General features: G+C 39.4%; 2 protein-coding genes across 6 annotated transcripts in view; both read right to left on the bottom strand.

The window, feature by feature from the left end:
• The window catches only part of LOC131065177 (phosphate transporter PHO1 homolog 10), a 313,132-nt gene that overhangs the window by 78,107 nt on the left and 210,496 nt on the right, over positions 1 to 24,529 (bottom strand). The gene's annotated exons all lie outside the window — the stretch shown is intronic.
• LOC131859390 (uncharacterized) lies at positions 14,436 to 15,904 on the bottom strand. Its single transcript, XM_059213066.1, has 2 exons — positions 15,743 to 15,904; positions 14,436 to 15,639 (listed from the first exon to the last, which is right to left on the bottom strand). Exons 1-2 carry the CDS (start codon positions 15,874 to 15,876, stop codon positions 14,793 to 14,795), a joined length of 981 nt encoding a protein of 326 aa, XP_059069049.1. The 5' UTR covers positions 15,877 to 15,904; the 3' UTR covers positions 14,436 to 14,792.

Raw genomic sequence — 24,529 nt, 5'->3', positions numbered from 1 at the left:
AAGTACCGGATGATCGATCTCTGTTAGCCCCTTGCTTCTTCTTGGAAGATTCTTTCTTCTCTGATCTTTCTTTCCTCTTCGAACCTCTTGGATGAAGATTGCCCTCACTGGCACATCGAAGGTTACCTTCACCTGAATTTCTAGGATTAGGATCGCCTTCACTCACACTAGCTCCACCTTCGGCAGGTTTCTCTTCCAAAGTGAAAGTCATAGCTATGCCTTGTTCTCTCAACTTCTGATGCTGTACGTCAACCCATCTGCGAGTACAAGACAAGACTGGTGCCATCAAAGTATCTAGATCCACGACCTCGGGCTCATTCCAATCCAACCTTATTGTTTTACTTTCTCGATCATAGGATGACTGGATATGTCTGCCACTGTCCTGAGCTTGGTCGGCCACTCTGTAAATCCTGCATTTCCTGATGAAATCCAAAGGCAATCTAGAATGCATTTTCCGTTTTACTTCGAGATCATCTAAGAGATTCATCATAAAATCTTCTATTTTGTTCTCATGCTTAAACTTCTTACCGACTGTCTCCTCTAAATGTCCATGTGGATCAAAGCTTTCTCTCAAAGCAAAAGATGAAAAAGAATACAAGGCTAACTCCTTCTCTGCGTCATCCATGGCTAAAGCATTAGGACATACCTCAACTGAATTGCCCAAAATGATAGGTACTGGAACTCCATTCCCATGTCTGTGTCTGAATGCCTTCGCATATGCTGCCAACTGTCTTGTTACTTCAAGTAACACAATTCTGTCTGTCGGATATCTTGGCAACATGTATGGAGGTAAAGGACATCCATGCACTCTAATATAAGTGAACTTCGGAAACTGAATAAACCAAGCACCATACCTCTTTATTAATTCTTGTGCATCCCGAGATAATCTGTTGTGAATCCCACCTTGCAACGTCCTTGTGATGTTCATCGTGAAGGTATCATTAACTAACTTGTAGTTACTTCCTGGCGGATGATGCAAGTAGGCATAGGAATCACAAGCTCTGACCTCGCCGGGTCCTCTTCCAATCACTCCTCTGTGAGGTAGTCCTGCGTACTCAAAACTCCTAATCAAGGCATAGATGACGTATGAACTCATGTGGAAGGACTTAGTAGCCTTGAGTCTCCTCAACTGTACGTCCAAGCAATGGCTAATCATCCTAGCCCAATGTATCGTACCTTTCCCTTGAACAATCACCTGCATGAAGTAAAACATCCACTTCTCAAAATAGAAGGCGTGAGGGGCTCCTGTAACTCGGTTGAGCATTGTGATCAAATCTCTGTACTCCTCCTGGAAATCAATCCTGTGCGGTGTGTTCGGGATCTTGCTCAAACGGGGACGTCTCTTGAGTAGCCAGTTCTTATTAATTATGCTTAGACAAGCATCTGGATCATCTTCGTACATTGACCTGGCTCCTTCTATGCTCTTGTATATCATGTCCCTATGCTCTGGAAGATGGAAAGCTTCACTTATAGCTTCCTCTGAAAGGTACGCCAAAGTGTTTCCCTCATTGGACACGATCGTTCTGGACTGTGGATCATAATGACGAGCACACTCGATCATCAACTCATGGCACTGAACAGCTGGAGGAAAGCCGGCCGCCTTAATGATGCCACTCTCGATTATTCTCCGAGCGACAGGTGATGGCTTGCCAATGTTAGGGACCTATCGAAACTTCTTCGTGCTGAAGTTGCCTAAGTTAGTATCTCCAATGTTGCTCCACTTCGACACGATCTTGGTCTCTACTTCTTCGGTCTTTTGATCTTCTTTCATGAGAGCTGAACGACTGGTGGATGCTCCCGCCTTCGGGGTTGCCATACCTACACAACATTTCATAATGAGAACTAGATCTTGCAATATATAACATAGATTAGAGAGTAAATTTTAGGAAACCTCATGATAAGTCTTAGAGTTATCATTTCCTAAAAAAAACGATTGAGCCAGGAATTCAAAATTTCAAAATTTCAAAATTTAGGCTATGACGATTAACGTTCAAAATTAAAACAATAAAACCAACATCGCCATACCTCAGTAGAGAGCTAACACTAAAATGCAAAATGAATAAAATTCGCCTAGGCAAAATTGACGTTAGATGGTCTTCAACGTGATCTCCCTTCAAATAGCAACTTCGCCACCTTTCAAGTCTTTGACGTGATCTCTAATATCTTCTTCAAGTTCGCACAATATGAAACTTTAGATTCGCACCACCTTGGATAATCTTGGCGCCACCTTGCTTGAACTAAAATTCGCACCTCAAACACACAATTCGCACTTCTTTTGTCTTCCTCAAATCGCATGTGAAATGGTAAAATAGTAATGTGAAAATGACGATTCTCACCTCTCCTTTATAGGCGCTTATACCATCCATTCACTTAGGCCGACTTTCATAATATTAGGCAATTAAAACGATTTTTTTAATAAATAACAAAGCCGACCTCACAATCCTAGCGCTCCATTTAATTTTTTTTTATTGATTAATAAATAATTAATTATTAAATGCCATCGTTTATTAATTAATAAATTCGATTTTTCTTACAAGGCAAAAAAACAATTAATTAATTAATACCAGGCGCCATTTTAAATGCTTTTAATTAAATATCGATTTTCTTAGCATTTAAATAAATTCAAAAATGTGTTTGAGCGCCAAAATTTAAAGATAAAAAAAATGCAAACCTCATCGCCCTGGTCCTTGACTGAGGGACAGGAGCGATCCATCACCTTGGTCTTGATCCTTGCATTTTTGACGTTCAAAGTCTTCATCTCCACGTTGAAATTGGCATTTTCGCTGGGTCCTTCTATCTTAATTGACTTGCTTGTGCGAATGAATGCATCTCATGACCATTATCGCCCTGGTCCCTTGGAGAGGGACAGGAGCGATCCCTATTCTTTTACGTGAGATTCTTCGTTCCTGATATCAATTCCTCGTTCATTATCCTTCAAACAACGTTTTGAACCCTTTGCAAGTTTGTTTTGTCATGATCTTCGAAGGATGATAAGTGCTTTAGCAAATATCGCCCTGGTCCCTTGGAGAGGGACAGGAGCGAACTTCATAGTTTCTTCTTGATCTTTGTAACTCCGAACTTCAACCTTCATTGTGAGGGACAAACAATGTTATTCTTTCACTCCCCTTTCGTTTCGCTTGAATTCTACAAGACACTTTGATGTTTAGAGGAATATCGCCCTGGTCCCTTGGAGAGGGACAGGAGCGATCTTGAAGCTCTAGCTAGAATTTGCCACCTTTCAACCTTTGTACTTCGATCATCATCTTTCAAATGGCGTCCTCGATCTTGCCCATCCTTGCCTTGTCTTGATCTTCGAAGGATGATAAGTGCTTTAATAAAAATCGCTTTGGTCCTTGTCCAAAGGACAGGAGCGATATAGCTTCCTTATTCAAATTGGTATACTTTGATGTTCGACACCTTTGCATATCACCTTGTTAAGACGCCTTAGACCTTGTGTGATCCCACAAAACCTTGACTTGGCCTAAATTTTACATGAATTGGCAAATATAATAGATATCGCTCTGGTCCCTTCCTGAGGGACAGGAGCGAACTTTAAGATTTTGAGCTTGTCTTTGTTTCCATCCACTTGCCATCGCTTTCATAATGTAAGATGAAGTCCCTTGATCCTTCTTAATCACTTGATACTTGTTTAACTTTTGAAATCTATGCCTTTATGGAAATATCGCTCTGGTCCCTTCCTGAGGGACAGGAGCGAATTAGGTGTCTTGATGTAATTCCTTCAACATAGGCGACTTTGGATACTTCGTCCTTCATTAAGATGCCCTAAAACGTCCTCACCACCTTGTACTTCATCTTGGAGTGTTTTGAATTTGGAAGAAAAGCAACATAATCATTATATCGCCCTGGTCCCTAGCTGAGGGACAGGAGCAATTTTGCTCTTGTAGGCTTCATCTCACTTTGCTAACCTCAAAATTTATCTTCAACAGTCTCCTCATACCTCCTTCCTTGCCTTCAAACTTAAAACTTGCTTGATCTTCGTCCAGTACATGTCCTATGAAGGATTTCGCTCTGGTCCCTGGGAGAGGGACGGGAGCTACAAAGAACTTCGCCCTGGTCCCTGACTGAGGGACAGGAGCGATTTTGGCATTCTAGTTCATTCTCCTTTAAGACGGCACTTCAAGTTATATTCATTTGATAAAACATCTTTCCTTGGACCTCTTCAAATCGTCAAGTTATTAAAATCCTGCAAGGACAAAATAATATTTGATTTTAAGCTCCGGTCCTTCACTGAGGGACAGGAGCGATTTTGACTCCTGGAGGCATTTCCGTGTTCGTGAAATTCTTCAATTTATATTCAACGGAAAGATCACGCCTTTCTTCATCACTTCCTATTCGAAAATTATCTTGACCCTCCAGAGACAGTAAGATTTTTGAAAACGAGCTCCGGTCCTTCACTGAGGGACAGGAGCGATTTTGCTCCTACAGGCCAAAATATCAAGATTTTACAAGTTTAATCACTTCACAAGGCGAAAACAAATCATTTCCAATGCCCGAGATCAAAATCAAAAAGGTCAAAATTTGGTCAAAATTCCTCAATTGGACAAAAATTCACATTTCATCATCAATACTTAGACAAATTTAGACTCTGCACTGAAAATTCCAATTGGAAATAGACCTTTTTGGCGAATTCATTGCATTCAAAATTTGCATCCTATGAAAGGAAGCTCAAAAAGCTCTCAAAACTGACTGGATTCTGGCCTGAAAAGATGGTAACTAAAACCCTAAGGCTTGACCCTAAATCCAGACAATTGACAGACTAACAAAACCCTAAAAAAACAAAGCAAAAGGCGACCGAAAAACGAGCAAAAAAAAGAGGGGGTCCCCATTTTAAATGGGGCGATGTGTGAAATGGTCACAACATTTGGCGACACCACTGAGAAATGTTGAAAAACATTTGGGAATCAATCTTTCTAGAAGAAAACTCAGAAAATCTCCCTCAACAAAACCAGGAGTTAAGAAACACTTACAAGAAGAGACCATCATATTGAGACAAAGTATCAAGTCCACAGTTACCCATGTGTGTGCAAATGCATTAATTCCCCTCAACAAGACAATCATGATCCTCAGGTTCCCCTGTGATAAGCTACGTAGTTCATCTAAACTCCAAAAGCATCCTGGATAGAGCCTCGCTGCCAGTCAGACGTCCATAGTCCCGACGAGGTTATCGCCGCAAGCTCACGAACATTGCTCCATTGCCAGTCAGGCGTCTATAGCCCCGATGGAGTTATTCGTAAATTCCCTTTAGCCAATTTGATATTTCTTTTTAGCTCATCTTCTTTCTTTTGATTTTTCTCTCATTTTTTCATCCTTTCTTTTGATACTGCTTTTCAGTTCCGTCAATTCTTTGGCTTGTGAGTAGTGAAACTCACTAGGGTTTGAGGATTGCGGTGGCGCTGAAGTTAGACTTTAGATTTTTCACTGACCACAGCTTCGCCTGGAAACCATAATGACTCGGAGATTATAAGTGTGTAAAGATATAATAACTGGAGGACAAAAATACGTGAGTTCAATAAGCTAATCTACTTCAATGCAAATACGTCCTGACTCAAAGCTTTATTAAAAGAAACTCCCTTTGTAATTCCAAAAGACCTCATGATTGTCCAAATGCAACCAACAACCTAGCAGGTAGTCAGAGCGTTACATAAAAAAATCACCCAATATCAAATGGATACCCCTCAGGACAAAACAACTAACCTAAAACAGAACACCTAAACTAAAAACGAAAACAAAACAAAAAGCAAACCAAAACGAAAGCAAACTAAACTAACTATGTACAAGGGAAGGCCTTGGGCATTTCAGGACTGGAAATAATGTTTGAGATACCTCCCATTGACAGGCAACGGGATGTCTTCTCCAGTTAAAGTCTGCAACCTGAATGCATTTTCTCCCAATATCTCTGAAATCTGATAAGGGCCTTTCCAGAGCTTATCAAACTTATCATGTTCTCCTCTTTTTTCATGTGCTTTGTCCCAATACAGGACGAGATCTGAAATTCGAAATGCCTTGACTCTTGCTTGTCGATCAAACCATCTCTTCACCACTCCTTGGTGTTTCGCAAAGTTTTCTAACGCTTGATCCCTCTTTTCTTCTAGGTTCATTAACTGCGTCAGTCGGGCTTGTACTGCATCAGTGTCTTCCATATACTCCTGAATGAATCTTAAAGTCGGGATCCTGAGTTGCATGGGGAAGACTGGGTCTTGGCCATAAACCAGAAAATAAGGTGAAGTTCCCAATGCGTTCTTTGTTCTGATTCTGTCCGCCCATAAAGCGAATCTTAACTGGGTATGCCATTCTCTCGGACTTCTTTCTAGCAATTTCTTGATAACGCTGAGTAAATTTTTGTTGGTAGACTCAGCTAACCCATTACCCTGAGGATAATAATTTGATGAGAACTTGAGGGTTATTCCGTATTCAAAAGCCCAATTTGAGAATCTCAATGATGTGAATGCCGATCCATTGTCACAAACCAACGCATAAGGACATCCAAATCTTGTGATTATGTTTTCCTCCAGAAATTTGATTACAACTTCTGTAGAACAAACTTTAAGTGCTTGTGCCTCTGACCATCTGGTATAATAATCTGTAGCTGTAATGATGTACTTGTGTTGTGCCGAGGATGCGGGGTTGATGACACCAATAAAATCCATTCCCCATTTGGCAAATGGTCTAGCTTCAATCACTGGATTCAGTGGCATGGCAGGATTCCTTTCTCTAAAAGCTGCGACTTGGCATGTATGGCAAGTCTTGATGTGATTGAATGTATCTTTGAAAAGCGTAGGCCAGTAATATCCTGCTCTTAGGATCTGGTGAGCTGTAGCGAGGTTGGCTCCATGTCCTGTTCCAAACTTGGAATGGAAGTGTTCAATTATCTGTTTCGCTTCATCTTTGCCAACACACCTCAGGTACACTCCATAATTTCTACGATATAAAACAGATCCTTGAAGCATGTAGTGTTGACATTTCAATCTTAATGCTCTCTTCTGTGTGGGTGTCATACGAGCAGGACATCTGTGATTAAGCAAGTATGTCACAATATCTTTGTACCATTCGTCATGTGTGACGTCTTCTAATTCATAAACTTGCTGGACTAATCCTAGTCCATCAATTGCCAATGTCTGTGCCAAAGCTTGTCCTCGGACAAGTTTCATGGGCTGGATTTCAATATCAAATTCTTGGATAATGGCGACCCACTTACCTCTTCTTTCTCCTAATTCATTTTGCATGAGAAGAGTCTTGACTGCTGCATCAGGTACTATTGCATAAATCTTGGCCCTCAGGAGGTAATGTCTGAATTTCTTCACTGCTTTTACTAGGGCGTATGCTTGCTTTTCAACATTGGGGTATCTAAGTTCTGCATCTTTCAGCGGGGTACTCATGAATGCAATCGGATTTTCATCCCTTTCTTCACTTCTCTGAGTGAGAATGGCGGCACAAGTGTAATCAGAAGTGAAGGAATATAAATAGAAGGGCTTGAGATAATCAGGACTAATCAATACTGGTGCTTCTGAAATTGCGGTTTTTATTTCCTCAAATGCCCTTTTGGCTTGTGGAGTCCACTCAACCTTTGCATCCTTCTTCAGCATTTCATTCAAAGGTCTGACAATCTCGGCAAATCCGGTAATGAACTTTCGAACGAAGTTGATCTTGCCGAAAAATGACTTGAGTTCTTTCTTGCTTGCTGGCAAATTGATAGTGGATATGGCTTTCACTCTTTCAGGATCGATAGATATTCCTTTTTCTGAAATGACATGTCCTAAAAGCTTTCCTTCTGTGACTCCAAATATGCATTTCTTTGGATTAAGGGAGACACCGTATCTTCTGCATCTTTGGAAGACTCTTCTTAAGTCGTCCACATGATCTTTTCTTTGCCTGGAAAAAACTGTGATATCATCCATATATATAACAATGCATTTACCAACTAAATCTCTGAAAGCGATATCCATAGCTCTCTGGAATGTGGCCCCGGCATTTATGAGTCCGAAAGGCATTCTCTTATAAGCAAACGTTCCCCATTTGGTGGTGAAAGCGGTCTTTAGTCGATCTTCAGGTTCTACTAAAACTTGATTGTATCCTGAATATCCATCTAGAAAGGACATCATCTGTGACCCATTGACAATCTGCAACACTTCATCTAATGATGGTAGCGGATAATTATCTTTCTCTGAAGCTCGGTTGAGATTTCTGAAATCAACACACAATCTGATCTCTCCATTTTTCTTTCTAACAGGTACCAGGTTGGCGACCCACGTCGAGTGTCTTACTGGGAAAATGATCTTGGCTGTGAGTAACTTCTTCACTTCTTGGTATATCAAGGGTTCCAATAAAGGATTAACCGGTCTTTGTCTCTGCCTGAATGGCTTGCTTCCTGGTTTCAACGGGATTGTGTGAGTAATAATTGCAGTGTCGTAGGTCTTGAGATCTTCATAACTCCATGCGATGACATCTGGGAAGTCCCTCATGTTTTTCAAGATTCCATCTCTTTCAGTTGCCGTGCAGGACTTTCCAATGAAGACATTCTTAACTTGTATATCATCACCTAGATTGATCGTATCACACATGTTGCCTTCCATGCTGTGCTTTTTCTTTTCTTTCAACTTGTCAGGATCAAAAATTCTCTCTAATTCTACCATTCCTTTTGGAATAGTGTTCGTCTTTAAATTCAGGACACCTTCGGCATCGAATTCCGCTTCTCCCACCTCTTCTTCATCAATGATCTGTGTTAAGAAGACGTCTGTGTTGGTTAAGAAGTCCAGAATGTGCTTGTCGTCTTCGAAAACTTGGAAATTGGTAATATTGTCTGGGACTGAACGAACTGATATTAATTCAACTATGAACTTCTTCAATCCTTCCATTGCTAATGGTATCAAAGAGCTAGCGGCTTGTGCAAGGGAATTCGCCACTTGATTCTGATGTCTATAAATAGAATTGATATTGAAAGCTTCAAAACTTTCAATGAGATCCCAGACTCGATTTCTGTACTTGGTCAATCTTTTGTCATGGCAAACATACTGCTTCTTGATTTGCCTTATAGCTATTTCTGAGTCTCCATATACTTGCAGTATTTTCGCCCCCTTTTGGATGGCTAATAATAGTCCATGAATCAGGGATTCATATTCAGCTACGTTGTTGGTACAAGGGAATTGCAATCTGTGAGCGGCAAGGTAAGTTTCTCCTGTTGGACTAATCAATTCATAACCGGCTCCAGATTCTTGTTTAGATTTAGATCCGTCGAACCTTAATGTCCATATTTGATTTTCTTGATTTTCTATTTCTTGGCCTTCCTGACTTTCAGATGATGTATCGGATAAGACTTCATCTTCCACAGAACTCTCGGTCTCTGTAGAGCTTTCATTCTCTGAATCTTGAATTTCTTCCATAATTAGTGTCTGTGGGGCTCTTTTGTATACTTGCTCCAATGCGGTCTGGCATAAAGCACAAGATAGTTCTGAGTGGACGGCATTGTGAATTCTATACCAATTCGGAAGAAGCAAATCTCGAACGGATGCTAGGTTGCCAAGTTGCACACTTTGCTGGATGTTTCTCTGTACGAATCTCCTCAAATTTTCAAACATGCCTTCATCCTCTTGGTCGGATCCCTGATCGCTTTCGATGACCATCTCTGTTGATTCTATCACCTCTTGCTGGGTATCTTCATCTTGTATGTCTTGTATCATCAAGACTTCCTCCACTTTGGGCTTGTATGTCCCTAGGTCGGACTCCAAAAACAGGACTTCATTGTCTTCCCCATATTCAGTTATCATCAATCTCAACCTTGGAGTGCTATCAATTTTGATTTGGTTCGGGACTCCTCTCCATGGTAACCACGTGTGCAAAGTCAGTCGATACATATCCATTCAATTTTCGCGACCAATCTCGACTTAAGAGCATCCCATATGAATCTGGAATATCCACGACTGATATATCTATGAAGTTTTGAACTCTTGGGTCCGCGGCCAATTGCATGTGGATGTTGTTCAATTCGCCCATGACTGGAACTTCTGTCTTGTCGAGCTGAGTGACTTTTCTCTTGGTAGGAGCGGGAGTTATACCTAGTCTTTGACAAACAGCCAGGGGCATCACATTACTGGAAGCTCCTGAATCATAAAGGCAATTGTGTAGTAATTTTCCAAATATTTTAACTGATAGCAGGAACGGTGCCGGCTCATCTTTTCCTTGGGAAGGGACTGAAGTCTCCTCACTTGGTTCTTGATGTTTGACTTCATTAATCTTTGAATGATCGTCCTTTGCTAGATTCTCCTCTTTTGAGTGATTGACTTTGTTTGTAGATTTTCCTTTCTTGACTACATCTTTCTTGATCACGACTTCCTTTTCTGGGAGAGTCTGGTTGGTGGCGAGGCCCTCTTTGACAGTAGGCTGGGTTTTCTTAGTCTCGCCCCTTTTAAGTAATACTTTTCCTTCCAACATATCTTCCTTTTTAGCTGGGAAGGTTATAGTTTGGACCATGCATTCATTCTGTTCGGATTATCCTTGATCAGCAGCTTCATCTTGGGTCACGTTGATAGTAGCTTGAACATTTGACCTAGATTCACTCAAACTATCGATTACTGCATCTTTAATTTCTGACACTTTGAGTAACTCATAGAGTGGTAGACTTACTTTGACCTTCTTAAGTTCATCCAACACCAGCGCGGCCAATCTTTTCATTTCATTACCTGCAGGGGATGCAATATTCCTTTGTCTGTATTCTTGTGTATTCTGCGGGTACTGTGGAATGTTGCTGGCTTGGGGATCCGGCGGAGTAGAGAAATTGTTTGGAGGGATCGACGTAGTTAGAGGTTCTTGATTTCTCTGATTTCTGTGATAAACTCTCTGATTCACACCTCCTGAAGATTGGTGAAACACCTCCTTTATTCCTTCTACTAGGACACTGTCGTTCAACGGTGGAAAATAGTATTCTGAATCTTCTATAGGTCCATTTGCAGATGCTGGCGGAAATTGGGATCCTGGTGGTACCATCGGTCCATTAGCTGATTCTGGCGGAAATCTTCCATTTTGTACTTGACTAATTTCTTCTTGTGAATATCTACAGGTTTCAATGATCATGGCTTGACCATACTGCGTGGTTGGAACAATTTCGTATCCTGTCATGGGAGGATTTTCAGGTGGATTAGTGGTGCGCATCTCTTGTTGGAAAATGTCGGCCGCAATCTTGAACTCAGGACACTGCAACTCAGAATGTTGGTTCGTATTGTGGAGTCTGCACCAACTGGACAAGGCTGCTTCGGCTAAGAATACTTTACTTGAAGAAGGATTTTCTTGATTCTGGGAATTTGGTGGATTGTCTAGAGGCGTCACCACATTTCCATTGTTGGGAGCCGTATTCCATGGTCTCCTCTGGAAGCCTTGGTTGTTATTTCCTTGATAGTTATTTCTAAATCCTTGATTATTGTTTCCTTGGAAATTTTGGTTGTAATTTATCCTTTGCATGCTTTGGAGTTGATTATTCTGGTTCCTCAGGTGAGTCACCTCAGTTGATAGCTTCTTGACTTGTTCAATCAACTCTTTCATTTCATCCTTTTCTTCTTGTGTCCTTGATGAACTCGTGGCATTCTGCAGGTACACAGGTTGTGCGGGTGGAGCTTGAGAAATTGGAGCTCCGGGGTGAAGGACCAACTGATTTGCCGGCTGTACGTTCGGATATGTTGCTTGCGGAATTGGATTCATGACTAGAGTTTGGTTGGCCAAGGCCGTACCAACTGCCTGCATCTGGTTCGGTGCTGCGACAGGTCCCATGTGTAGTAACGGTCCAGTGATATTTTGTCCCATGTGCTTACTAACTTCAATAGCTTTTGCATAAGCCGCATTTAGATCATTCGGGGTCGGATGCGTCCTTACAAACATAGCTGTGAGATGATCTAAAGCTCCATAGTAAATTTCCCTTGGATCTGCAATGAGATAAGGAGGACGTAGCATTGTGTATGCACGGTGAAATCTGTTGTTGAAAGAAGTAATAGGTTCATGTTCTCTCCTTCGGACCTCCACAAATTGTCTATATAACTCAGCTGGTGTAGTTGGGATACCAAATTTGGCAATGAATGGGTCTTTCATCGCGTCCCAAGTCCGGATTTTCTAATGTGCAATTAAATATTATTTAAAGGGAGCAATTAAATATTATTTTATTTAAAAAGAAATCTTCTAGAAGGGAGGCTGATTAATGCGTGGAAAAGAATAAACTGGGGATGAGTCTCGTGGTTTGGCATCAATTACTTGACATCTTTATTGTATTATTGAGCATGTGGAGCCTAAGGTTTCTGCAGATCATTACAGTCATTGGGAACGATAACTCTCATTGATAGCATAACTAAGGGAGTGAAAGATCTCTTGAAGGGTTGCATTTGTGGAGGTGATACTTCAGTCATCTCATTTGTGCTTAATTTGTGGCCAAAGGCCAACTTTCTAAGGTTTGAATTTGGAGGAGTCAATTGGAGACACTCCTGAATGCTAGAGGACTTCATCAATTTATCACAAGCAGCTGATTGCATCGACTTATTTCTTAGTTATTGTGTCAGTCATTTTCAGACTTGCCACGGCTGAGAGAAGCCCACGATTTTGCTTATAGAAACCGACATTGGCATCGATTTCACCCCCTAATTGGAGCGCTCCACTCCTAAAGTGGCATCGATGGTTTTTAAAGCAAGAAAGGGAACTTAAAGGCTGCAAATTATTTATTCTGATCTGAAACATACCAGAACAGGGGTGGCAGTTAGTGAGCCACGATTTGGCTTGGGGAGGTTTCATTTCCATTTGGATATGGCTTGCTTCTTCAAACTCCAGCATTAGGCGAACTTCCTACCAGGTTCTTGCTGTCATTTTAGTCATATATTGCATTGCCAAATATAGTTGTTGGTATGGCTGCCTTAGTTGGTATTCATAAATTCTGAGTATAGAGACTAGAGAGTATGCATGTATTTTGCAAGCCTAGAGCTTGATGGTTGAAATAAGGATTGCATTAAATAAAGAAATCAGTTGTGAGCTCTATATATGCTGTAATAAGTTTTGTTTCAAATCTGAGGTTGCATGCTATATGTTTGACAGAATGTCAAGTAGCTCAATATGATGTTTGTATGCATTCTTTATTATCTTCATTAGTAAATTTATTTTCAGTTCATTGCATTACATTTATATGTTCAAACAAAGCGAAAACAAAAAAAAACTACATCAGCATCAATAACACACAAAGTTATGCAAGTCTTTCCTGAGTCAATAACATGCAAGGTTATCAGTCTGAAACTCAAAACAGCAGATTGAAGGTTGGAAGACAACTGTTCGACAATATTCCTTGCACATTTCAGTCATATCACAACAAGGGATGTTACAGCATTCTCTTGTCTAAGCTAGTCCATGTAAACAATTTTATTTGATTGCCTACATACAACTTAACACACGTTGATATAAATGCGAAATCAGCCCATGGTCTTCCAATTGATTACATGTAACATGAGGATCAGTCTGCAGAGGGGTTTGGCCTATTACTTGACCCTCGTAGGCCAAGGAGTTGATAAGAGGGGTGGTTGGGCAATTACTCATGGCTTCACATTTTAATTTTATATGATTATTCGTGAGATAATAAATTCTCACGTATGATGTCACGTGTGTTGCACTTTATATTCATAATGATATTTTAATTATCTAAAGTGCAAATTAAATAATAAAGTCACTTAAATAATATTATTATTATTTAAGGGGAATCTTCTAGAAGTTCAATTAAATATTATTTTATTTTCTTCCAGAAGGAGGCCTGCCTCTTGAGGGAAAAGAATAAATAGAGGAGGCAGCCTCATTGTTGGGCATCGGTTGTTTGATATTTGTATTGATTGGTTTTGTGGAACCAAGGGGTTTCTGCAGATCTTTGTCTTTGGGAACGAAAACTCCCATTGATGGCATAGCTGAGGGGGTGAAAGATTTCTCAAGGGGTTGCATTGAGGAGGTGATGCTTCAGTCATCTCATTTCAGATTTATTGGTGGCCTAGGGGCCAGTTTCATTTGAGTTCATATTGAAGACATTTTGGCATCAAGTGTCTTCAACGATTTTGGGAAGAAGACTTCCGCTTATGATCTATTGATGCCATTTTTATATCCGCTCTTTTTGGAGAAGATAGGCGAACTCTTGAGGAGCTATTGGAGGTGATTTTGAGAAGATTTGAAGGAGATTTCAGTCACATACACGTCTCCCATGAAGGTTGATCAGACCACATGAAACTCACATTTATGTTCATGACATTTGATCTACGTTACCCCAAGTTTCCGGGACGGGGGGACGGCGGGATGGCGGGACGAGTTTCCGGGACGGCAAATTTTTTTGCCAAATTTGGGGACGGGGGGGACGGCAAAGGGGACAGCTATATAAAATATAGGGAAAATTTAAAAATATATAGGAAAATTTAAATGTTCATATGAAAACATGGATAAAGCATGTGTATGATACTATGAAAACATGGATATAGCATGTGTATGATACTATGAAAACATTTTAGAATGCAAACATCGAACATACAACATTATCAATAGACTCAATAGTCAATACTCAATATGCACTCATAATTTAGAATTTCAATTCATTCACATTGTCAATATGCATATCATAATAGATATTAAAGAAATTCAAATAACATACAAAATGCCCAAAGGCTACACTGCTGCCATATTGTTTCATTGTCAATTGCGATATGGAAATCAAAATACTGAAATAGTACTAACTACTAAGTAAATACTAAAAAGTAAAAACTAAAAAGCAAAGTATAATGCTGCCCCTAATCTGCATCTCCTAACATTGCATCAAAATCAGAGTCCTCTGAGTCTATGCCACTGTCCTGGTCAATGTCCACTTCGTCCAATGGAATCCCAACCAATCCCTGTGGTGTCTCCTCCTCATCAACCTGGGCCACATCTTCGGGATCAACATCCCATCGTAAAGCTGGAGTCTGTCGATACTCTGGAGTCTGACGATCCTGAAGTTGAAGAGCACTATGCACGGCCACTAGCTTCTCCGCTCGTCTAGAGGTATGTCTATTCCTCTTGATAGAGTGGATAAAGCCATATGTGGACCAATTCCTCTCTGCAGCAGAGGAACTAGCAACCTGCGAAAGTAAGCGAGTGGCAAGCAATTTCAATTGTGGTGTATCCCTCCCATGCCATGTCCACCATCCAATAGGGTCTCTCTGGGCTAATATAGCTATGTCCAACCTCGCCTGTGGTTTACTCAATGTAGGACCACGAAGATTTGTGAAGTCAAGGAATTGTGCACGAAGTATGGAAGCCTGCTCCTCTGTATATATCTTATCAATGGCTCGCGTGAACCCATCTAAAACCTCATCATCGTCACATGGAGGCAACCTTCCATCCTTTGGTGCATACCATTTGGGATTCAATGCATAGGCTGCCATATGAAGAGGGGTGTTCATTATGTTCCACCTCCGTGTCACAGTGGGCCTAATATGTTGCTCATAGAACCCCAAAGTAGGATCCTTGGCCAAAATTGTTTGCTTAATCTTCCCAAGCATACTGTCAAATGTCTCATATATCTCTCCAAGACTAGGAGAGTCTGTATCAGCATATCTAATGACATCTACAATAGGTGAGATGACAGAGCAAACATATCTGCAAGTGCAAAGTTCAAAATATTAAAATTAGAATATGAAAATCAGCAATCTAAAACAATCAACAATTTGACAATAAAATCTTTAAATCAGTGATGTCTTACCTCATAGTGGACCACCAATTGTCATCAAGAATCTTTTGTTTGATAGATTTTCCTCCAGTAGAGTGTGATTCCCGCCATCTACCCCACTCAGGATTCACCACCATCAGTTGTAGAGCATCATGCACCTCAAGCATCCTCTCCAACAAGATGAAGTAAGTGGCATACCTACATTCATTAAAATACTAAAAAAATTAAGTGGCATATCTATATTTTATTCAATGAGAATTAAATTAAAAAGTTGGAAGTTTGATACAAAATTAAGTGGCATTAGCAATTTAGCATACCTTGTTTCAACAGGTTTAAGGAACTCTTTCTTTGAAAATGATCTAAAGAGAGCAAGTGAGGTTTGGTGGTTGCAAATAAACATTTGAATGTCTCTAGCTTCTGCCACCACTTGCTTCACCCAATCTATTTTCCCTATGTCTTTTAATGCATTGTTCAGTGCATGAACACAACATGGGGTCCAAAAGATGTGTTTGTAAGCACCCTCCACCATCAAACCTGCTGATTTGCACACACGTGCTGAATCAGTGATCACCTGTACAACATTAGTAGCCCCAACCTCCTCTATGGCATCTCTCAAAATGCCAAACTGGAACTCTGCATCCTTACGCTTCCCTGAACAATCCACAGCTTTCAAAAAATAAGAACCAGCAAGGCATGTGACAATGACATTGATGAGTGGCCGATGTCTAACATCAGTCCACCCATCCATCACAATAGAGCAACCTGTCCTCATCCAAGTTCGTTTCATATCCTCCATTAACACATTAACCTTGGAATACTCTCTATCTAAGAGAGTAGTCCGTAGCTTATGATCTCCAGGGGGTGTGAATGTGGGACCGAAAGAGGCTATATCCATGACCATTTGTTTGAAGTAAGAGGAACGTGCCACATGAAATGGGATGGCATTAGCATAAAAGAATCTACCAACTGATGACTCTGTAGCTTCACGTCCTTTTATATTAAACAAAGCTTCTACCAACCTTCCCTTATCACTAACCTTCCTCTTTCCTTTTGTCTCAGTTTGACTACTTCCAATAGTGGATGTCATAGGCCCAGATGCTTGTGAAGATGAAAAAGAAGGTGTTAGGACTGCCCCACTTTGTTTCCCCATTTCAGTCTGAGTCTCCATATGCAATCTATGACACTCTATCCTCTCCTCATCTGTTAACTTTGGACAAGCTATGACCCCATGACCTGAAAAACCCAAGAAGTGAGACTTTACCCTTGTGTAGTTGCCCCTAAATTCTTTCAAACAAACATGACAACCCCACACCCTACTCCCTCCAGATTTTTTTTTCCCTTCACCAGTAGGCTTAGGTGTAGCAAATTGGAGAAGAGGTTTGTCTTTATTAAAAGGGCCCTTTGCATATGTGCTCATAATTATTGAAGGGCATTTAAATATGTTAGTTTGCTGCCCACTACTTCTCTCAGTCTCAGCACTTCCCCCTGTATTTCCACCAACCACTTCCACTCCATGGTCACTATTACTGTCAGTCCCACTGCTGCTCATTGTATTTTATTTTGATTCTTTGAATGAACTGATAAAAAAATAAAAAATCAGACATTTATCTCATAATGATAATATAAATATATCAGATGCTAAATGATTCTTTCAAATTTTTTAAGTTTACTGTTTTATTAAAAATTTAAAATAGACAATCATAAAACTTAAAAGTTAAAAGTATCTATTGCTCACATTGGTGTTGGAAAAAAACATTTCTAAGCATTTCCCTTCGATTGAAAACATTATCAGGTTTGCATTATTATTTAAAAATCAGATTGTATTGCTTTGAATGAGTTTGTGATGATTGTATGAAGACTTGTTGTAACCAGCTCATTGTTTCCTATATCATGTTGCATATGTTTAAAGCTATATGAATAATTTTATAATGAATGCAAACCTGAAGCTAACAAACAGCAAACCTGAAAGTACAACAGCAAACTCTTCTCGTTGAAAAAACATTGCAAACATATTCTTTTCAACAACAAAAATCAGGGGTGGGACATTACAACATGTGATGTGGTATTCATAAATTTGAATTTCCAGTCATTTAAAGTATAAATCAGACTTCTGTTCGTGGTCATTTCAGATTTAGGGGCACTTCAAATTTAAAACTATAAATAAAAATAATAAATAAAAATAATAAATTTAAAATAATAAAGTTAAAAGTTAAAACTAAAAGTAAAACCCTTAAAAAAAAATTGCATACCTTGCCAGTTGCCAGACGTTGCCAATTTGCAGCACCCTCCTTAACCCTAGGCGATGGTTATCTCAGATTTCAGATTTGCCTTCCAAACAAAAAAATTAAAAATTGATCAACTGCAATTTTTTCCTCCCTGCGTTTTCGTTTTTTGCTGCGGAATCATGCCTGCCTTAAAGTCCGCACGATATATCATATAGGTTATATGAATATCGTATGATATAAGCACATACGATATATGATTTTATCGTATGTGATTATATCATACGATATAATCATATATCGTATGGTATCCATATAATACTATAATGAATTAATGATATAATAAGATTATAAGAGTAATAACTAATAAGTCTTTTAAGACTTATGAATTAAATTATTAAATTTATAAATTAATTAAATTAATAAATTATGAATATTTTATTATTTTTATAATTTTATTTTCTATTTATAATTTTAAAATTTAAAATTTATTAATTTTAATTTTTTTAATGTTTGCTATGATTCATGAATTATGAAACGATAAAATGAAACATAGATATAAAAATTAAAAATTCAAAACCATTAACATTTAAGTTTTTAACAATTAAATTATTAATTTAACAATTTATTATTTATTATTTTATTATTTTATTTAATTTTAATAATTTAATTTAATTTATTATTTATTAATTATTAATATTTTGATTATTTTAATATTTTAATTTTATTATTTTAATAATTTAATTTAATTTTATTTAATAATTAATAATTTAATATAGATAGTTGTATTTTGATTTTATAACTATTCAAATTTAATAATGAAAAAAAATTAAAATTAAAAATTATTAATTAATAGTCGTTTTTTTAATTTTTTAATTTTTCAATATAGAGGGTCAATGTTTGAAAAATATTAAAATAATAGTTATAACTTATATTTTCAATAATTTTAAATTTATTAATTATTAATTTTTTATAACTAGTTTGAAAAAATTGAATTGATAGAGGGACATATTAGAAAAATTTAAAAAAATTAAAAATTCCCTAGCCCTAGATGTGGGGGACGTCTAGCCGTCCCCAGCCGTCCCCGGGACGTACGGACGTCCCCCACAGCTAGGGCAGCCGTCCCCCCATTTCGGGGACGTCCCCTAAAAAATCTGGCAAATTGGGGACGGGGGGGGGACGTCCCCTAGCCGTCCCCAAGTCCCCGAAACGTCCCCGGGACTGGGACGGGGGTTTTCAGCTAGGGGACGCGTCCCCGGGTTTCCCAGCATTTGATAGAAGGGGCAAATCGTTCTGGGTATTTACCCAATCATTTTCCTCAGACTAGACCATCATTTCCAGCATGTTTTGAAGGCTTTCCTAAGTTTGACCGTTACAATATCTGGGCATTTGTATTGGGTATTGCTTGCTTCTTCACTTTCAGCATTGGGCGATCCCCTACCTGGTTCTTTTTATGTATTTGTAGTGCATTGATGGTATATCAGCCAAAGGGAAAATTGTTGTTGCAGATGTCTTTAATCAGACCAATCAGACCTATCTATGCAATTGAATTATGATTAGTCAAGGCATCTTTATGTTCCATTGTATTTGATGAGTGCATACAATAAAGAAAAAATAAGTTGCAAATCATTTTTTATTGTATGTCTCTAATGATAATAGTATGCATGCCAAGTGTTTGTCTTTATGTCTGTTGGCTGTAACTATACATTTCACCTTTGAAAGTCATGTATATGCACTGGAAGGGTTAAATAGAAGTTATTCATGCATTATACTTCAAGCCTAGACATCACGGGGATCATTTGTAGTTAATTTTGATGCTATCACCAAACAATATTATATGAGACTAAAACTCAAACCAGCAAACTGAGTGTTTGTATGTGAAGTGTTTGACATTATTTCTTGAGTTGGATTCCATCATTTTCACACCTATATTAACAAGGAATAATACAAGTTAATGCTCTTAAATAAGTCTGAAGTTTTTTATGAGTCATATGTCAAGTAAAAACTGCATAACACGCAAGTTATACTAGCTGTCTAGACCACATAACACACAGGTTAGACGAACAGAAAACCAGAACAAGTTGTCAGCCAATTGTTTGACAATATTCCTTGCATTTCTAGTCCTATATAAGCAGGGGATTGTTGTGCTTTGCACACACTCCCCGTCGCCAACAGGGTCCCCTCTTTTTGATTTCTGTCTCACCCCCGGTGTGGGAAACTTTTGATTTGATTCGCAAGGGAGATGCAGCAGTTAGAAATGTGAGGAGATGATCCTGCAGGAGAGTAAGCCCACCCACTTCCTTAGTCCTGAGGAGTTTGTGTCAAATGTCAAGCATGATCCTGTTCGTGAAGAGAAAGATGAATCATGAACCATATGAAGAGATAGGGCATTTTTAATTAAAATTGCAAGGCGAAGGTGAATGCAAAGGAGAAAATGTCAGAAAGTCTTGTAATTTAATGTTCAAAATTCTCACAAAGGAGACTATTTCGGCTAAGTTGCCCGAATTGCAAAAGGAGATGTAAATTTGAAAATCATCTAAGTCCCCCAGTTTGCAAAATCGGCTAAGAAGGCAAAAATGTCAATCATTTATAACTTGCAAAATAGGCCCTTTTGGCCGAAATGTTATAAGTCTCCTTCTAGGTGTTATTCTTTAAACATTGCAAAATGGCCTTTTAGGCCAAAAACCCAAAGGAGTAAGAAAGAGGCATTTAACTTTTTAACTTTGCAAAAGGCCTTTTAGGCCGAAATATCAAGAGTTTCCCTTTTTGCTGAAATTTAACGTAAACTTTGCAAAAAACCTTTTTAGGCCGAAAATGCCAGTGAGGTGGAAAAGGGCGTTTTTATAAATGAAATTCACTCTGTAAAATTTTCAAAATGGTCTCTGTTGATGTGTCTGAAATCGCATCGCTACGGTTCCATCTGGCCAACGCAGAATAGAATACTAAGAATCCTATCCTCTCTTGAAATAAGGAAATCCCTAGTGCTGTTTTTTATTTGATCAATGGGGATTACCTCAATGTTTCGGTTGTCAGGTCTTGACTACAGGATAACTTAGTGGTTTGATGTGTTTTGTTGGTAACACAAAGGGCACTTAAGGTTAGATAACAACTTTCGAGTGGGTTTCCTAAAGTTTAACAGTCTTGTATCGGTTGATTTTAGTTGGATTGATACTAACTCACCTGGACTGTGGTTTCTTCTTGGTTAAAAAAAAGGGAAAAAGAGGAAAGGGGGAAAGAGATATAGAAAATCTAATTAATTAACTAAGATAACATGTTCAGGAAAACAAATAGAAACCTCCAAATAACCAGATTTAACATTATCAACTATTTAAGCACAATGCTCTAAAAAAATCTAGTGCGATCTTCAAGGAGAACTAAATTTTCATGCTATTTAATAACCGAACTGAGCATATAAGTGGGTTCAGACTAACCATGCAAGGGGAATGACAATCAGTCAGTCCTAAATGGTATGAACACCAAGGCTTCTATCAAATGTTTATCCTAAAAAAATGCTATCTGAAAATGAAAGACGTAACAGAATAATTAAATGGTGAAGAAGGAGACCATGCACTCACAAAGAAATGAAACAACCTCCATTAATCCTGCATAAATTTCGCCAGAGCTTCAGCAACAATCTTAAACTTCTTACAAAAATAAGGGAAAACCAGTCCCTTTAAATAGAGTTCCAAAAATAGATGAATGGCCAAGATTTAAACAAAACAAGTGGCCCAGATTCATCTGTACAAAATAATATCCATGCCCATAAATAGGAGGTAAATATCAACAACCACCTAAAGAGGAACAATAACTACCTAAAAAAGGTAATTAATAACCATCAATAACAGCTCAAAAAGTGCACATGCACGGAGCTCAAAATTTACAGCTGACTTGGCAGTCAAATATGAACTTTATGGCCAAAAGTGCCTTTTTAGATTTTTAAAAGAAATATGCATTTTATGAAGGCACTTTTTCCTTTCCTGCAGTAGACTCCTTTGTGATAAATTTGACCTCGTTGCGCAGGTACTCTCCCTAGATATTCCGATCAACTACACGCTCTACCGGAACATAGTCCTGAAATCTTAAACATAACTTGAATAGTTCGATTGTCGGCAGCATAGGAGGATTAAACATTTTGTAATGAATACCCTGCAGGAGGCTATCTAAATTCTCCAGCTCTTCCCTCCAGTATGACTTGTGATTTTCAAAGCATGATATGTCCGCTTGCAGCCCAACAGCAAAATCTAGATCCTCCATGGAGTAGGTGACACTGGGTTTAAGCCTGTCCTCCCACTGTGGTTGCACCTCATTATCTTCCATACTATTTTTCCAACCGAGAACCATTGATTTGAGAATCCCTTCACCAAGGTCCTTTACACTTATCTTGCATTTAGTTGATATTATCCTTCATGTCGTTTTTCATACTGAGAGTCCAATACCATTCATTGAAGGTATTGACATTATAAGGATTTAGGATAATATCAATGGTGGGGATTTGAGAGCAGGTCCAAAATAGGGCCCTAATGAGGGGAAAAGCCCTGACAATCGCCTCATGAGTGTTATAGCATTTCTTCCTTAGCTTACACATTTTGATAATAGTGGATTCCCTATGGAGGGCCATTTCGCGTAGATCCTTGAAAATTTGCTCTCCTCTTTCCTTGATGCTTCGAATCCATTCTTTGATGGCCTTGGGGGTGTCCCGTACTCCTTCAAACTTTGTGGTTGTCCTTGGTGCCAATGCTGATGGGGGAACATGAGATTCGGGGGCATTATGCAATGGTCTCAGCAAGTGAACAACGTACCCCTTAGCCTGCTCAACACGAATTTGATACATGTTTTTCTCAGTAGTTATCTCTTCGAGTTGCCTAAGCATATTCTGCACGGAGTCCTTGAACTCCTCCCTTTCCTGTTCTTTGGTGGCTCGTCCTATTGGGACGGTTGTAATGCTATAATCGGCCAGTGTAATTTGATCTGCTGGCTTATCGACAGGCAGGGTGGCAATATGGATGGTACAGTTCCTTTGTTCATCCTTAGTTATTCAGGAATAGGCTTTAGGCTTTTTCTTCCCTTAGGACTTTGTTTCCCCTATGCGAGAGAAAATGTCCTCTAAGTCGATAGGTGGCTTGGTGGCTGCCAATCGTTGAGCTCGAGCAACTAACCAATCTTGAGGTAGGGTCTGCTCGGATGCTATGGTCAGATTCCCACTCTGCTCTTTAATACTTTTAGCTGGTTCATTGCATATCTATAACTAGTCTGTTATAGGAGTAGAGGAGGTGTCAAGTCCTTTTTTTGCAGCTGAATTCTCTCCTACTTCACTGAGCAATTGTCTGGTAACTCCATGTGATGGTTGTTCCTCAGTTCTATCAGGCTCGTGGTTTTCGTCTACCCTTTTCTCTCCTTCAACAGTGGTGTCATCTTTGCCGGTACCATGCAGTTGCAATTCGTGGCGACTCCCTTGGGTGAGTTCATGCACATCAACCCCTTGATTAGACGAAATTTCTCCTTCCTCAACTTCATTCCTAGGTTCACCAGACTCAATGACCCTCACTTCTGTATTCAGCCTGTCTTGTGCCGGAGGATCATCAACTCCGAATGCATCAACATCGCTCTGGGAAGGCGGAGCAGGTATGTAATCAAGTTCAATTACATCATCATCGGAACTGGGGCCTTTTGATGATGAAGTGACCTCGGGTCTCCTAATAGGGATCTTCTCCCTTCTTGTCCTTTTAGATGTCCGAGTCCCTCTGCTGGCTTTGGGTTTCTTCCTTTTTTCGGGCTTTTCAACCTCTTCCTTTGGTGCGCTTGAGTTTCCCTCATCCTCAGAGGACAGAGAATCAAGACTACCCATCATATGGTAGGTGAACTGGACTCCTTCATGATTTAGCCGTTCAATCTATTGGTGTAACCACTGATCGGTGTACCTTCCCGAGGCTGCCATAACTGCCTCAAAATCAGTGATTGGATCCTGTGACCAATCGATGCCTGGCAAGAGATGTCTTACTGTCTCAAACTCCCAAACTTGTAAGCAATTTCCAGAATCCGTTACCTGATCCGGGACCCGACAGTATTCATAACGTCGCATTTGCTGCACACTTAACCTTGAATATTCGCGTCGTCAAACCTCATAGTCATCAGAACAATTCTTCCAATAGTCTTCAATTGATTCCTTTTCTCTGTAGCGCTTGCCGTAGGCTCTCTTCGCCAAATTGTAATGATCAAAACATTTCCTTGGGAAATATTCTTGTAGGCCATAAGAGGCTAACTCAACAAGTGACTCGCTGACCTATGCTGGATTCTTTAAATGGACATCAAGGTTACCTAAAATCATAGGGAAGGCGAATCCAGACTGCTTCTTGTCTCTGAGTAAACTGTTCGCAGGACGTGCCTGCCTTGCAACTTCTAGAAGAACTATTTTGTCGGTTGGATATCGTGGAAGTCGGAAAGGAGTGCCTTCATAGCCAGCAATTCGGATATAGGAAAACCTTGGGAACTGAATGAACCAAGTGCCATACCTTTGTACCAAAATGGTGGCTTACTCAGAGAGCCTTATGTGTAATCCCCCTTGCATCAGCCTGACTAGGCGCATTGTGAAGGCGTCATT

The sequence above is a fragment of the Cryptomeria japonica genome, chromosome 10 (genome assembly GCF_030272615.1).
Source record: "Cryptomeria japonica chromosome 10, Sugi_1.0, whole genome shotgun sequence".
Lineage (NCBI taxonomy): Eukaryota > Viridiplantae > Streptophyta > Pinopsida > Cupressales > Cupressaceae > Cryptomeria > Cryptomeria japonica.
The sequence above is the reverse complement of the archived record's forward strand: the minus strand, read 5'-3'. Positions and strand labels throughout refer to the sequence as shown.